We start from the raw sequence: 15,573 nt of genomic DNA on the forward strand, positions 1-15,573 counted from the left end.
TCCCTCCCCCCTGACGTCAGCCCCTGGGCTTCTCCAAACCCGCCGAGCCGCCCGCTCCTCACTCTGCGGCTGCGGAACATGGCTCGGAGCGGGGCGGCGGGGCGCCCGGGGCTGCTGCTCGCCTGCGGGCTCCTGCTCTGGGGCGCCACAGGTGAGCCGGAGCGGGGCGCGCACCCACAGGGCTGCGGGCCGCGGCCTCGACCCGCCGGCAGATCGGACCCTCCGGCGGCGGCGGCGGCGGGGCGAGGGGGTTCGGGGGGGCGGGCGGGCGCTCGTGGCCCCAGCCCCCCCCCGGGGCTTCGGGGACAGGTTTGCTGGGGGGGGGGGACAGTGCTTGTGTTCCCGAGGCGCGGTGCGCGGAGCTGGGTGGGCTTGTGTGCGGGGGTTGGGGGGGGTTTTTTTGGGGGGTAGCCGTGCGGTGCCCCCCCCCGTTGGTGAAGAGGGGGGCGCGGGGCAGTTTGCGGCGAGGATGCTGCGCCCCGCTGGCTTAGCTCCGACTCTTTGTGCCTTGGACCCGGGCGGGGGGGGGGGCGTTTTGGGGGGGCGGGCTGTGTGTCTGAGACCAGTTCAGCTTGGGAGTTTCCACGTGCGCTGGGCTCGTGTCGAGAAGCTGATCCGAACCCAGCCAGCCCCCTGCCCCCCGGGTTGCCAACTCCCCCACCCCGGATTGCAGCACAAGGCTGGTGCATTCAGGTCCTCCTCGCACCGCTCCTTGATCCGGAGGGGTCAGCGCAGGGCGCGGCTCTGTGTCGGGGTGGTTGGGGGGTCGGGTGGAAATTGACCTCTCCCCTGCGACAGCTTGGGTGGAGCGGTAAGTGCCTCTCGCAGCCCGGTTTTGCTCCATTGGGGTCAGTTTCCAGGGTGGGGGCCGATTCGCCCAGGTCTTCCCCCTCCCCCCGGAGCGGAGCTGGTTTGAGGGGCATCTGGGCAAAGCAGGGCTTAGGCGGCTGGGGAGCCAGCCCCTCACAGCTTTGCGCTCCTTGTAAAGTGAAGCTCAGGAAGGGGATTGTGCACCCAGAGCAGCTGTCGGGGAAAGGGGCTAGGAGCAGAGTGACCCTGCGGGGAGAGAGTGGAAGCCCTTGCCTCTTGGCTTTTGGGCACTGGACCGAACTGATAAATGGAGGGTTTCTGCCTATGCCTAGCGGGAGCCAGTTTCAGCTGGAGTTCAGGGGTGGTATGTGTCTCCCCTAATCTAGGGCCAAAGGAGACATGGGGGGTTGCAAATCACATTTCTATCTGAAAACTCCAGCCTGGTTTAAACAGGGAGCTATAGTGGACTAATAAAAGGTGTGATTTGATAGTGATTGAATTAATCAGGTGCGACTCTGGATGCTCATATCGGTTTGAACCTGATTTAGAGTAGTTTAGCTGTAAAGGGACAGGTTCAGGCTCAACCAAGAGAACCCGTTTGAAACCAATATGAGCAGTTTTCAAACTGATGTAGATTAAGCCAGGACACTTTCTATCTGAAGACAAGTCTTCAGTGCTTAACAGGGAGAGAGGAAAAACAATCGTGTTGCCCCTTTGGCCTGAGTGGGTAGCCAAAAACCTTGGGTTTGGGTCTTCCAGTTAGGAGGAGAAACTGATGAGCGAGTCAGGGATCTTTGATTCAACTCTGTTTATTTGCAAAGAATGGACAAAGTCCTGTTTCCCTGAACACAGCAACAATCAAACAGGAGACAGTTTCTTTGCTCACAGTTCCAAGCCCCTCATCCTTCCTGTACTCTGCCCAAAAGCTCAGTCTCTTGGCTTTTTGCAGAGCCACATTCCCGGTGCTTGGTCTGACTGTGCCAGGTGCTTCCTAGCTGTCTTTTATCTCAGCTTCTCTGGTCTTTTCTGCTATTTCTTCCCCAGACACAAACTTTCATGAAACAATAGCTAGCAAAATCCCTCTGCCCAAATGTGCCTTGGGTGCCTTTGATTTGGGTGGTGACAAGACTGTGTTTTGGATGGAGGCTGTGATTGTTTCAGTGACCTGGTCACATAAAGGCGCTTAATGCCAGTCTAGAACAATATTCTTGCAGTTACTTGTCCACCTTATATAGAGTTATTTTCACTGCTTCACATGTATGGTCATTTTCTCCCTTAGCCTCCGCTCCTCTGTGAGTGGTTATAAACCACCACTCAGGACATACTGTTTAAAGGCACCTCTTCTCGGATACATGCATTTCTTAACAATGAACCAATTTAAAAAAAATTCCAGTTAACGGTGTCCCTTTTAAAGTGTGCATTTCAAACGGCTTCCACACAGCACTGCTGGCATGCAGCCACCTCTGGGGTGGGGTATGGCAGCTATACAGCACAATAGGAGAGGAAACTTTAGCCAAGGAGATGAGAGCTAACCTGTGCTCTTATGAAATGATGGGGGGTCTTAATGGCCATGCAGACTAGACAAAGCTTGTGATTATTTCTGAAGGGTGTTTAGGAGACCCCACACGCAAAATTGCATGGTGTCTGCTTCAGAAGGAGGGTTCGGTCCAGTCCTGCTGGGATTCAAATTGCTGGTGCCAAAGAACCCAGGAGTTTCACACAAAGGTTTAGGCAGCCAACCCATCACTTCCATATAGACTGATCTCTTACTCAGCTACTGTGACCTCCTGAGCTTTCCTGTTAGGGTCACTGACACGTCGGAGCTGGCAGGGGGCGCGATGCCGTTTCCCCAAACACAGAAAGAGACGTGCTGGTTTAGGGCAGCGGGGGAATCCCTGTCGTTAGATGGAGAGAAGAATTTGCAGGCTCTTCCCATATGGCAAACGGGACCCTCGTCCCTGAAGCTGTGCTGTAAAATACTTCCCAAGCTTTGGATTCCTGTCTGCCGCAGCAGCACCTTGAATTCCGCTGCCTGCCCCAAATCCCCCTCGTATGATGGGGAAGGGCTGGAACTCTTCTGCTGGTGCTGCTGGGGGGGTCAGCAGAGAGAGATGGTACAAAGGAAACGTGCCAGGGCTAGGCTTTTCTTTTCTTTTTCTTTTCTTTTTCAGGGTGGTCTTGCCGTGGCCACCTAGACAACTAATCTGCGGGGACAGGGAAGCAGCTTCCTCTTTTGTCTTTCTCTTGCTGCCGACCTCCTCCTTGCAAACCTGGTGCCTTGAAACTCCAGCGCCAGGGTGGGCATGGGCGTGGCTGCCGCCACCAGGGTGTTGAGCTGCATGCGCTGAGCTGGTGGCATGCACAGGGCCGAAATGTTGGAGCTGTGCTCTGGCCCCCTGCCCCAGCCGACACACGCGTCTCCCCTCGTTCTAGGCAGCCAAGCGCAGGGCTGCCAAATACCAGGCGCGTACCAGGCTTGGGGCAGAGACCTCGCCATACACAGCATGTGCTGCCCAGACAGGGCTCCTGGAGTGGGGGGCAGAGCACGGAGATAATCGGGGGCTCGTATTTTGGATAGGGCAGGAGCGGTAAGCAGTTCAGTCTGGAGATGGGGCAAGGGGGTGGAATGGAATAAGGGCAACTTCTTTTTATCATTCGCCCCCTTTTCCAGATGGTCCTGAGGTGTCTCTGACCCCTTCTGGGGCTGGAGGCACCCAGCAAAGCCTTGAGAGTGAGGTCAGAGCCGAGGCCACTAACGCAGCCACCTGGGGCAAGTTGCTTCTCCTCTCCATATGCCTGCTATCCCCACCTGTAAAACAGGGGGTTTCTCCCCTTCCCAGGAGAGTGGCTCATGCCAGCCCAGTGCTCTGGGGGTGTAGAGCACTAGCCATGATCCTGCTGGGCTCCTGCAATTGTTTGTTTACCCAGCTTGCCAAAGCAAGCAACCCCGGCCCGAAGAGCTTCCAGCCTCAGGCTCATGGAAAGGGGAGCTGTGTGAGCCAACACGAGGGCCATGGGGGTGGGGGGTGGCAGGTGGGCAGCGGAGGCTGTGGTGGGCCGGAGCATGGCGAATCTGTATTGATTCCCATCCAGGGCTGGTCGGGTCTATTGGGAGCTGGCCATGGCTTTCCCTTCTATGGAGTTTTCACCGGAGCCTTGTGTTTCTCTTGGCCTTTCTCACTTGTTCTTTTTTTATCCTCTCTCCTTGCTGGTTGTTTTTTTGTTAGCCTGTGTATGTTTGTGTATTTTTTCCCCTTCCATTCACAGCTGCCTCCTCTCCCATCAGCCAGAGCTCAGCAGTTCCCACTGGGCCGGCTTGCCCCGTCCCCGGGTCAGCACTCAGCTGAGAGACGATCTCCTCCCCAGGTTGTGTCCGGGTATTCTGTTATCCAGCCCACGCTCTGGGCTCCATAGAGACAGTTAGCCGGGTCTGTGAAGTCCTGTCCCTTTGGCCTGGCCAAGTTTACATCCCGTCTTGCTCCCAGGCAAGCTAAATGTAGATAATCAAGGCATAGCCTCATGAACTCGCCTTGTGATTCAGGGTTTCCCAGGCTGCATTCTGCTCCCATGAGCCCGTGTGAAACCCCACTGCCAGCCCCCAAGCCATCGGAGCTGCACCTCTGCACGTCGTGGCTAGTCGGTCACCCAAAGCAGTGCAAGGGCTGGGAACCGGATAGGGAGCCTTTCCCCAGTTCAGAGCCATTACTGTCTCGCAGCCATTCAGTGGCTTGAGCAGAGTGATCGGATGGGTCCTGGTCCGGTCCTTGATGGGCAGTATCTGCTGCACTTTGTTGCCACCAGGCTGAGGACAGAACAAGCGGCAGAGACAGGCTGGGGGCACCCTTTCAGGTCAGGGCAGGGGCATGTTCCTCGAGGGGTAAGGTTGCCCGGCTGTGCCCCATGCGATATCCCATCTTCCCCCAGCATTGAATGCTGCTGCAGTGTCTTGGACACCTCTCCAGAACCCCCAGTACAGGCTCTCCAGGCCTGCAGCTGGAAGAACCCCAGCCCTTGTGTGGCTTGTTGCCGTTGCATGTGCATTCGGAGAGTTTGCAGGGCCCCTGCAGATTTAAAGGGCTGACACCGGAATGGGGGCGCGGGGGGAAGGGGGTGTGAACTGGAACTTGCAGTAGGGGTGGAACTAGTTGATTCAAGGGAGTGGGAGTCAGGATGCCAAACGTCTCCTGACTCCCGGTGTGGGGCAAAACGCTTCTCCTCCCTGCACCCTCCTCTGAGCAACGGGGCACAGCGATCCTGCCCCCCCTGTGTGAGATCCTGGGCTGGGCCACGTGGAGTGTTAAGGGCAGTGATCCGACAAGTAGCATGAAAGTACCAGCAGCTGCTTCATAGCAGCAACAGGAGCACTTTGGAAACCTCCGCTCCCACATCTGGCCACAGGCCCCCAGCGCACCCTGCTCTCCCAGGCCTGGAACTGTTGCGGAGTTGTTGTTTTTAAATGACCCAGGTGAGGAGGCCCAGCTAGGGTGTGGGGGCAGGGCTGGCGCCCATCAATCAGGGCTTTGGTTGATGAATATTTTTGTGGGCGAGCCTGGCCACTGGGAAGTGTTTCAGGACTCCTGTAAGTGCAAGGCTGGCTCCAAGCATCAAGCTGACCCCCCTGCCGGCCCACCTCAGCCCCGCTGGAGGGGGTAGGGCTCTGCAGGAGGAGGGGAAGAGGGGTACTTTTTCCTCCTGAAGTGTAAAAGGCCGATCTTTGTTCGTGTGCAGTGCTGGCTCCAGGCCAGAAGTTCGAGAGCCAGCTTGGAAGGCGCAGGAGCTAACCGCTCTCTTGCAATAGAAAGCTGTAAATCTGCAGGGCTCTCTTTGAAACCCTGCCAGGCAGCTGGGAGAAAAGGGTGCAACGTGCTTGCTGGGTCTGAGGCTTGATAGTGCTGCTGGTGAGCAGCTGACAGGCCATTTCCTGGGGGTTCTCTGCCTCTTGCCCATGCTGGTCCCATGTGTTTTGTGCAGGATCCATCTGGGAGGGGCTGGGAGCTCCCCATGCTCCTGCCCTGCTCCCTACTGCACCCTGAGCTGGGAGAAGCTGGGACTGGGGCAGCTGGGGGACAGGGTGTCCTGTGCATGGTGAAGGGCGAATGAGATTGGTTCCTTGCTGCTCAGAGGGTCCAGGGCATTCTCTGGTGACTGACATTATCGGTGCAGCTTTGAGGGGGAGGAGCCACCTCCCCTGGACCATACCCTTGGCTGACTGAGAGCCTCCCCTAGGGTCTGCTGGTGGCCTCCTTGGCCCGATGCCTGCTGGCTTCTCTTGCCCTCTCTCTGCTGGGGGAGGGGATGGGAGTGGGGGTGGGTTTTGGGAAATTACTGTTCCGTTGTGGGGGTGGCCTGAATCCCAGACCCCTTGGTGCAGGAGCCATTCCCACCCCCTTGTTCTCTGCCATGGGCCGGTGGAGCCTGTCGGGCACGAGTCCACACTCGGGGCTGCCGGGCACCAGGAGCCATGCTCCCGTCGTGCCAGTCCCCAGTCTGGTTTGTGGCCCCACTGGCCAAGCCATGATGGCTGCTGCCCCTCACTGCCCACAAAGCCTTTCACTAGGGCTCCTTTCCTGGGCTCTCCCTGCGCTGCCTCCAGAGGTGGCTAACAGCAAACAGCTGTGCGTCTGGCCCTGCCCCCATGGCTCCAACTCCTGCCCTTGCCCCTCCACCGAGCCTGCGGGGCCCTGCTCTGGTTATGCCGCGCCCACCCTTACTGGCCTCTTCCCCAGGACTGGGGACCTTCCTCCCAAGAGGGATCCCAAGGATGGCTCCATGCAGGCTGCCGGCTGCCTTCGCCACGGCGGTGGGGGGCTGTGAGCCCCTGTTGGCGCCCTGCCCAGGCTGCGGCAGAGCCAGCATGGGGCCTTTGAATGTGCCGCTCTCCCAGGGCAGGGCCTGCAGGCCCGAGGCACGAAGGGCCAGAAGGGCCCAGTGCCCGCTGTGCTCAGAGCCCCGTAGGTCTCATCTTTAGGACTGGAAAATGCTCAGCTGATGCCTGGCAGCCTTAGGCGTGAGATGAGTCACAACCTAGGCAAGCTTGCCCCATGGGTGGCTGTGAGGGGAGCTCTGGGGCCGTTTAGCCCTTGGGCTCTCTGCTGAGTTGTGTGCTCGAGTCTTGGGGCCTCTTGTCCCATTGGGACCTGCCCTAAGACTCACCAGGCCGCTGTGGGTCTGGAGTAAGCCCCCCTCCTTCCCCGTGCCTCCAAGGCGGGGGAGTCAGGATCTCCAGTCCCCAGCCGCCTTCCATTGTGTGCCTGACTCTTCAAAGCAGGGAGAGCTTGGCTTAGTGCAAACAAAGCCAGCTTTGCCTGCTTGGGTCCTCTCCCTTGCCAGCCCCCTCCAGGCAGATGCCCCAGCCTGCCCATTAGCCCACTCTCCACCACCGCTGCTCCAAATCCCTCTCCCCGCTGAGCGTGGACCCCAAAAGTAAGGAGACACCAGGCTGGTCCAGCTGAGTGGCCCTCAGTTACAGTGAAGCCATGCCCAGCGTCTCTCCAGCCTGAGGGGGGTGTGTGGGAGGGGCAGGGCGGTTAGACTGGCTGATGGATCCTCTCTGTCTGCTGGGGGTTTGGAGCGGGGAGCTTCCCTTTCTCTATGGGCGTGGGGGCGGGGTCTGCTGTGAGAAAGGTCTCTCTGTTCCCTGGGCTGCCCCGGCCATGCCCTCTGCCCTGCGCACAAAGTTCTCTGGGCTCCTCAGCACTGTTCCCTCAATGCAATCACTGTATCCCAAGGCTCCCGCTCTGGTGGTCAGGGCCTGGCTCCTCCTCCCCACAGCCCAGGCCTAGAGTCTGCCCCACACAGGGCCCTGGGCCCCTCCCCACCAACAGAAGGGATCAAAGCTGTGATGAATCCTAGGTAGGGGGTGGGACTGTCAACCTGAGTCAGGGAGCTGCTGAGCGAAGAGGTGGGGAGGCAGCGGGGTACATCCAGAGGTATCGGGGGAGATCCCCCACATGCTCCAGAGTCTTCCCCTGAGCCTGCCCTCCCCGCCATAAAGTCTCTCACCGTGGTGTTCAGCCTCTCTCTGTGCCCCGGGGGAGCTGGGGAGGATCCAGGGCAGTGGGCTCTCCGAGGTGCCGGCAGTGGGGTGCGGCACGTGTGCCAAGGCGCCAACAAAAGGAACGTTCTTTGCCTCATGGCGGGTGGCAGATTCCGGGCATTCTTGGGCTCTGAGCTCATGGCACTGGCTGGACTTCTCATCCGTGCCAGAGCTTGGGGGCTGGGGGGGGGGGGCAGAGGCAGCTGTCTCTCTCTCTCTCTCAGCCTTTGGCCAGCAGCACCAGCTGGGTCTGCTCCTTCCCGCTTCCCCCAGCGTCCCTTCTTTGTGTGTTAGGCGGCGGTGCCTGGCACAGTGGCAGAGCCTGTAGCCCATCTCTGCCCAGGAGATCTGGACTTGGGCCCACCTCTCCCCACTGGGGTTTTGCAGCAGGCTGCCCTGACATGGATGGAGTCTCCTCAGGCTGCCGTCCCAGCCAACTGCTCTCGCAAAGGTGCAGGACCTGTGGCTTGAGGCGCTCATCCCCCCTGGTCCCCTGCTGGCCTCAGGGAGGGGCATGACCATGGGCATTAGGTAAATGGGCTGTCTCTTTGCAGAAAGCAGCTCCATCCGGTCCATCAACCCCTCCCCCCCCCAGCTCTGGGGCACGGTCAGTCTCTTAGGCTTCCTCTGCAGCTCGTTAATGATTCCCTTCGTTTGCTAACCTCAGCTCATTACCTGCCCTCACTGCTTAATGTGCACTCAGCATGCACGGCCCCTTCCTATTCCAGATCAGTGCATTTCCATGCCTACGGTGGTGGGTTGGGGGCTCTGGTTTAGCAGCAGGAGTGCCCCCAACCCAGCAGTGGGCTCATCCCGGCTCCATGGGAGATGGGGGTCGCTAACAACCAGACTGCCCCAGAATCCGGGCAGGATCACTCCCCGTATCTCCCCGTTCGCCACCATTGGGCTGTCTGAAGTGACAGAGCCTCCCCTCTTCCCTTGGAAGCAGGAGAGATCTTGCTCTTGGGATTACTCCCATGGCTCCTGTTCCTTCCTGCAGTCCCTCTCCTGTGTGGCATGCTCGCTCTCTGGCTGGTTGCCTCCTCTGCCCTCCAGGGCTCAGCTAGCTGTCCTGGGCCGAATCCAGCCCTGCTGTCAGGCCCATTGAGTTCTCTGTCTGCGCCTTGGAATGGCTGGGCTGGGGGTCAGTGCCAGGGCCTCTCACGCTGGGCTGAACCCCCTTGTTTACATGCGGGGTTTGTTTACCGTCCCCAGGCCTGTCAGTTCGGGAAGCATCTCTGCTCCCCAGCTCCTGCCAGCGCCGGGTCGATAAGCCATTACATTTTCTCCAAAGCTCTGGAGCCCGGCCAGCCACTCCATTACCGCTGTGAGGCTGGGAACACGTGCCGAGGAACCCAGTCCCCGGCCCGCCACCTTGCCAGCATCCTTCATCCCCCATGCTCTGGTGCCATCTGTCAAAGTGCTGGGCCTTGGTCAGGCTGCTTTCAGAGCAGTACCAAGCGGCCTGACCCATCAGGATTGGCCCCATTTTGCAGATGACGATCTGAGGAATACAGAGATTCGGACTTGCCAAGGTCACACAGGGCTGGTCCTGGCAAAGGCAGGGTGCAGAATCCCAGGGCAGGAGGGCTGGGGCAGCTCCCCCAATCCCCATTGGCCGCTCAGTTGTATTAATTTAGAGGGATTAAATGGGCTAAAACTGTTAATGTAACGCAGTTGCTGTCCAGTGGTAGACGAGGTTCGGGGGTTGGTATCCAGAGATCTCAGTGCCATGGCAAAGCCCCCATTAAAAACTCGTCCAACCTCTTATTAAAGATAAAGAAAAGAAGGAAAAACGGTGGCAGCCTTTGAAATGTAGGGTAGTGAGTGAGGTTTCATTGTAACAACAGCCCTGGCTTCTTTTCCTTCTAGCTGGGGAGTGTTTACAAGGAAGCCCCTGGGTCTGACAGTCCCTTGGCTCGTGCCAAAGGTGGCGATAACTGGCCTTTGCGGGGAAAGAGAAGCTGGGCTGGAGCTGCCATTGTTTCTGCTGCTGTTAAAGTCTGACCCTGTTTATTCTCAGGTGGAGCATGGGGCAGTATGATGGAGAAGCTTGTGCCAGCTGTTCTTTGTCTTTTTCCCCACAAGTCTCTTCCCTTAAGGCCCCGCAAAGGCAGTGATGGGTGGAATAGCCCATCCCCTCATTATCTGGCCATCGCTGATGCCTGATATAGGACACACCAATTTTGGGTTGTTAATTTCTCCCTTGCCCCTCCAGCATGGGCTGAGGGTGCATTCCCATGGGTTGCCCCAGGCTGCCTGCCTTTCGCCCCCATTTGTTTGGCAGCTGTAGAAAGTCGAGGAAGAGAAAGACCCACTCGGGGGCTTTGAAACTCCTGCCAGACTGGGGTGGGGTGGGGGAGGAACTTGCCAGTCCCAGGGGATAGGGTGGGGAAGCAGGGCAAGGCCTTGCAGCCAACTACACAGCCTGGGCACAAAGCCGTATGCCGGGCAACAGGCCCAGTTGCCTCGCAGGTTTTTAGTATGTTAGAAGAGAAGAGCAGCCAGACTGGGTCATCCCAGTGGTCCGTCTAGCCCAGGATCCTGTCTTCCGGCAGTGGCCAAAGCCAGGTCCTTCAGAGGGAATGAACAGAGCAGGGCAACTCTCAAGTGATCCATCCCCTGTCGTCCCCTCCCAGCTTCAGGCAGTCAGAGGCTGAGGGACACCCAGAGCATGGGGTTGCATCCCTGACCATCCTGGCTAAGAGCCATTGATGGACCCTATCCGCCATGGACTTATCTACTTCTTTTTTGAACCCTGTTATACTTTTGCCCTCACAGCATCCCTTGGCAATGAATTCCACAGGCTAAGTGTGTGTTGTGCGAAGAAGAATGTCCTTTTGTTTGTTTTAAACCTGCCGCCTATGAATTTCATTGGGTGACCCCTGCTTCTTGTGGTGCGTAGGAGGAAAGAATGCCTCCTTACTCACTTCTCCACACCAGTCGCGATTTTATAGACCTCTGTCATAGCCCTTCTTAGTCGTCTCCTTTGCAAGCTGAACGGTCCCACTCTTTTTAATCTCTCCACACACGGAAGCTGTTCCATATCCTTAATTATTTTTGTTGCCCTTCTCTGTACGTTTTCCAATTCTAATAGATCTTTTTTGAGATGGGGTGACCAGAACTGTACGCAGTATTCAAGGTGTGGGCGTACCATGGATTTAGATGATATTTTCTGTTTTATTGTCTATCCCTTTCCTAATGGTTCCTCACATTCTGTTTGCTTTTTTGACTGCTGCTGCACATTGAGTGGATGTTTTCAGAGAACTATCCGCATTGACGCTAAGATCTCTTTCTTGTGTGGTAACAGCTAACTTAGACCCCACCATTTTGTATGTGTAGTTGGGATTGTTTTCCAACGTGCATTACTCTGCATTTATCAACATTGAATTTCATCTGCCATTTTCTTGCCCAGTCACCCAGTTTTGTGCGATCCCTTTGTAACTCTTTGCAGTCTACTTTGGACTTAACTAACTTGCGTAATTTTGTTTTGTTTTCAAGTTTCGCCACCTCACTGTTTACCCCCTTTTCCAGCTCAGTTATGAATACGTTGAACAGCACTGGTCCTGATATAGATCCCTGGGGGACATCACTATTGACCTCTCTCCATTCTGAAAACTGACCATTTATTCGTACCCTTTGTTTTCTGTCTTTTAACTAGTTACTGATCAATGAGAGGACCTTCCTTCTTATCCCATAACAACTTACTTTGCTTAAGAGCCTTTGGTGAGGGACCTTGTCAAGAGCTTTCTGAAAATCCAAGTATACTATATCCATTGGATCAGTCTTGTCCAGATGCTTGCTGACTCCCTCAAAGTATTTTAGTAGATTGGTGAAGCGTGATTTCCCTTTACAAAAGCCATGCTGACTCTTCCCCAACAAATTGGGTTCATCTATGTGTCTAGAAATTCTGTTCTTTACTATAGTTTCAACCAGTTTGCCTGGTAATGAAGTTGGGCTTATCGGCCTGTAATTGCGAGGATCGCCTCTGGAGCCCTTTTAAAAATTGGTGTCACATTAGCTGTCCTCCAGTCATCTGGTGCAGAGGTTGATTAAAGCAATAGGTTACATACCACAGTTAGTAGTTCTGCAATTTCATCTTTGATTTCTTTCAGAACTCTGGGGTGAATACCATCTAATCCTGGGAATTTACTGCTGTCGTTTAGTCCCTAGCACCAGGCTCAGAGGGGGAGCACCAATGGGTATGAGGGGGCTGCATTCCCCCCTAATGCCAGGGTAGGTGTTGGAGACAGAGGGTGAAGAGGCTGTACTGCCCCCAACAGCCCAGTGCCCTAGTGCCAGGCTGGTGGGTGACTAGGGCAGCCCCCACACTTGTGCTGTCTGAGCTGGCTGTCCCCCTGGCCTGTGCCCTCTGCTGTGGACATAATGCCCCATTCATGCTTGCCCTTTCCCTGAGCTCTCTGGATCCCGTGGGCAGCAGGGGGCTGGTGACATCAGGATTCAGTCACCCCCCACTCTGGCCGCAGAGACCCAGTCATTGTGCCGCTTGCTTGAGTCACCAGGAGCTCCCTGACTCGGTTTCCTTCTCGCTGCTTTTCACCAGCGGGGAGGAGGTCAGGGGGCCTGGGACTGCTGTCACACTGGGGCATTGCCCCCCCCAAAGGGCCATGCTGCGGTCTCTGACGGGCTTTCGTCCCTCCCACAATCCTGCTGTGTTGCATAGGGCACCCCGGCATGAGCTGTAACCCTATGGCACTGCATGGAGCTGTGCTGGTACCCCTTGCCCCACAGGGCGGTGCCAGCGAAGGGGAGAACATGGCCTCAGCTGAGACTTCAAATCTGCCAGCAGCGCAGAGGCTGCCGGGGAGGAGAAGGTAGCTCTTGTGTCTGCAGCCCTGAGACTGCGTGAGGAGGCAGCTGGAAAGGGAGCAGAGCAGAGAGAGGGGTTTAAATACCAGAAGCAGAGCCGGTGCTGGGCATAAACCCATGACACAATTTCTTAGGGCCCCAAGCAGCTCAAGGGGGCCCCTTATCTGCTTTTTTAGAATGTGTTATGGGGAGGCCCCCAAATATTCCTGCCTAGGGCCCCCAGAGGGCTAGCACTACCTCTGAAAGGGCAGGTCGGTTTTGTAGGTGGTTCCTGAAATGACGGGGGGAAATACAGTGAAGTGGAACTGCTGCTCTTAGAACATAACGGAAGAATGGCCACCCTGGGTCAGACCAATGGTCCATCCAAGATCCTGACTGGTGACAGTGGCCAATGCCAAGTGCTTCAGAGGGAATGAACAGAACAGTGCAATTATTGAGTGATCCACCCCAGTCGTCCAGTCCCAACTTCTAGCAGTCAGAGGCTTTGGGATACCCAGAGCATGGCCATCTTGGCTAATAGCCATTGATGGACTTACCCTCCAGACGCTTATCTAATTCTTTTTTTTGAACCCCATTATAATTTTGGCCATCACACATCCCCTGCAATGCGTTCCACAGGTTGACTGTGCATGGCATGAAGAATCATAGGACTGGAAGGGACCTTGAGAGGTCATCTAGACCAGTCCCCTGCACTCATGGCAGGACTAAGTATTATCTAGACCATCCCTGACAGGTGTTTGTCCAACCTGCTCTTAAAAGCCTTCAATGATGGAGATTCCACAACCTCCCTAGGCAATTTATTCCAGTGCTTAACCACTCTGACAGTTAGGACGTTTTTCCCTAATGTCCAACCTAAACCTCATTTCCTGCAATTTAAGCCCATTGCTTCTTGTTCTATCCTCAGAGGTTAAGGAGAACAATTTTTCTCCCTCATCCTTGAGACAACCCTTTATGTACTTGAAAACTGTTATGTGCCTTCTCAGTCTTCTCTTTTCCAGACTAAACAAACCCAGTTTTTTCAATCTTCCCTCATGTGTCATGGTTTCTAGACCTTTAATAATTTTTGTTGCTCTTCTCTGGACTATCTCCAATTTGTCCATATCGTTCCTGAAATGTGGTGCCCAGAACTGGACACAATACTTCAGTTGAGGCCTAATCAGCGCAGAGTAGAGTGGAAGAATTACTTCTCGTGTCTTGCTTACAACACTCCTACTAATACATTCCAGAATGGTGTTTGCTTTCCCCCTCAAAGTGTTACACTGTTGACTCATATTTAGCTTGTGGTCCACTATGACCCCCAGATCCCTTTCCACAGTACTCCTTCCTAGGCAGTCATTTCCCATTTTGTATGTTTACAACTGATTGTTCCTTCCTAAGTGGAGTACTTTGCATTTGTCCTTATTGAATTTCATCCTATTTACTTCAGACCATTTCTCCAGATCATTTTGAATTATAATCCTATCCTCCAAAGCACTTGCAACCCCTCCCAGCTTGGTATCGTCCACAAACTTTATAAATGTACTCTCTATGCCATTATCTAAATTCTTGATGAAGATATTAAACAGAACCGGACCCAGAACTGATCCCTGCGGGACCCCACTCATTATGCCTTCCAGCATGACTGTGAACCACTGATAACTACTCTCTGGGAACAGTTTTCCATCCAGTTATGCACCCACCTTATAGTAACTCCATCTAGGTTGCATTTCCCTAGTTTGTTTATGAGAAGGTCATGCAAGACAGTATCAAAAGCTTTACTAAAGTCAAGATATACCATGTCTACTGCTTCCCCCCTATCCACAAGGCTTGTTACCCTGTCAAAGAAAGCTATTATGTTTGTTTGACACTATTTGTTCTTGACAAACCTATGCTGACGGTTACTGATCACCTTATTATCATCTAGATGTTTGCAAATTGGTTGCTTAAATATTTGCTCCATTATCTTTCCAGGTGCTGAAGTTAAGAAGTATTTCCTTGTGTGCGTTTTAAACCTGCTGCCTATTCATTTCATTGGTGACCCCTGGTTCGTGTGTTATGTGAAGGAGTAAAGACCCCTTCCCTAGTCACTCGCTCCATCATGATTTCACAGACCTCTGTCATATCCCCACTTAGTCCTCCCTATTCCAAGCTCAACAGTTCCAGTCTTTTTACTGGTTTCAGAGTAACAGCCGTGTTAGTCTGTATTCGCAAAAAGAAAAGGAGTACTTGTGGCACCTTAGAGACTAACCAATTTATTTGAGCATGAGCTTTCGTGAGCTACTTCTCTCTCCTTATCAGAAAGCTGTTCCAGACCCCTCATCATTTTGTTGCACTTCTCTGTGCCTTTGCCAGTTCTAATAGATCTGGTTGGAGATGGGGTGACCAGAACTGCTACTAGCCTTTAATGGACCTAACCTCCAAGAGTGGTGGCTTCCTCTTTGTGACTTGGACCTCCAGCCAGGTCACAGTGGTCCTGGGTAGCAAGGTCTTTTAGGGCTAACTGTCCCAAGCAGGCCAGTCTCCATTGCCTGCTCTGTGAGACTTGCCCAGGGGCTGGCATGGGAACCCAGGCTCACCCTCTACTCCAAGGTCCAGCTCTGGGACCCTCCGATCAACAGCCAAGGTCTGAACTGTTCTGTCCCTGGCTGCTTTTTCCCCTGAGCCTTTCCTACCTCTCTGGCTCCCCCCCAGTTCTGGATTTTCCAGCCCAAACTCCCTCCTGGCAAGGAGTCACTGCAGGCTAGTTTCCTTTGTAGCACCAAACACCCCTTCCTTCCCTCAGCAAATGACTGCAAACTACTTCCCTATAGACCCCAGCTGCATTCAGCTCCTGGGCTTTATACAGGCCCCTCCTGTCCCTGTTCCTGTCCAGCTGAACCTCCTCCCTAATTAATCCCTGCTTCCTGGCTGCTCCTCCA

At 55.0% G+C, this 15,573-nt stretch overlaps 1 protein-coding gene across 6 annotated transcripts in view; it reads left to right on the forward strand.

The window, feature by feature from the left end:
- The first annotated feature begins 31 nt into the window (after positions 1-31).
- Positions 32-15,573, forward strand: part of MCAM (melanoma cell adhesion molecule) — a 35,717-nt gene continuing 20,175 nt past the window's right edge. For 3 of the 6 annotated variants that reach the window (XM_073320782.2, XM_073320780.2, XM_073320781.2), the window contains exon 1: positions 34-151. In XM_073320782.2, coding sequence (XP_073176883.1) covers positions 79-151 — 73 coding nt within the window. In that variant the 5' untranslated portion in view covers positions 34-78. Of the gene's footprint in view, positions 152-15,573 lie in introns of all 6 variants that reach the window. The other 3 variants (XM_073320778.2, XM_073320783.2, XM_073320784.2) reach the window with 2 other exon arrangements.

The sequence above is a fragment of the Lepidochelys kempii genome, chromosome 22, assembly GCF_965140285.1.
Source record: "Lepidochelys kempii isolate rLepKem1 chromosome 22, rLepKem1.hap1, whole genome shotgun sequence".
In the NCBI taxonomy this organism is placed as follows: Eukaryota; Metazoa; Chordata; order Testudines; family Cheloniidae; genus Lepidochelys; species Lepidochelys kempii.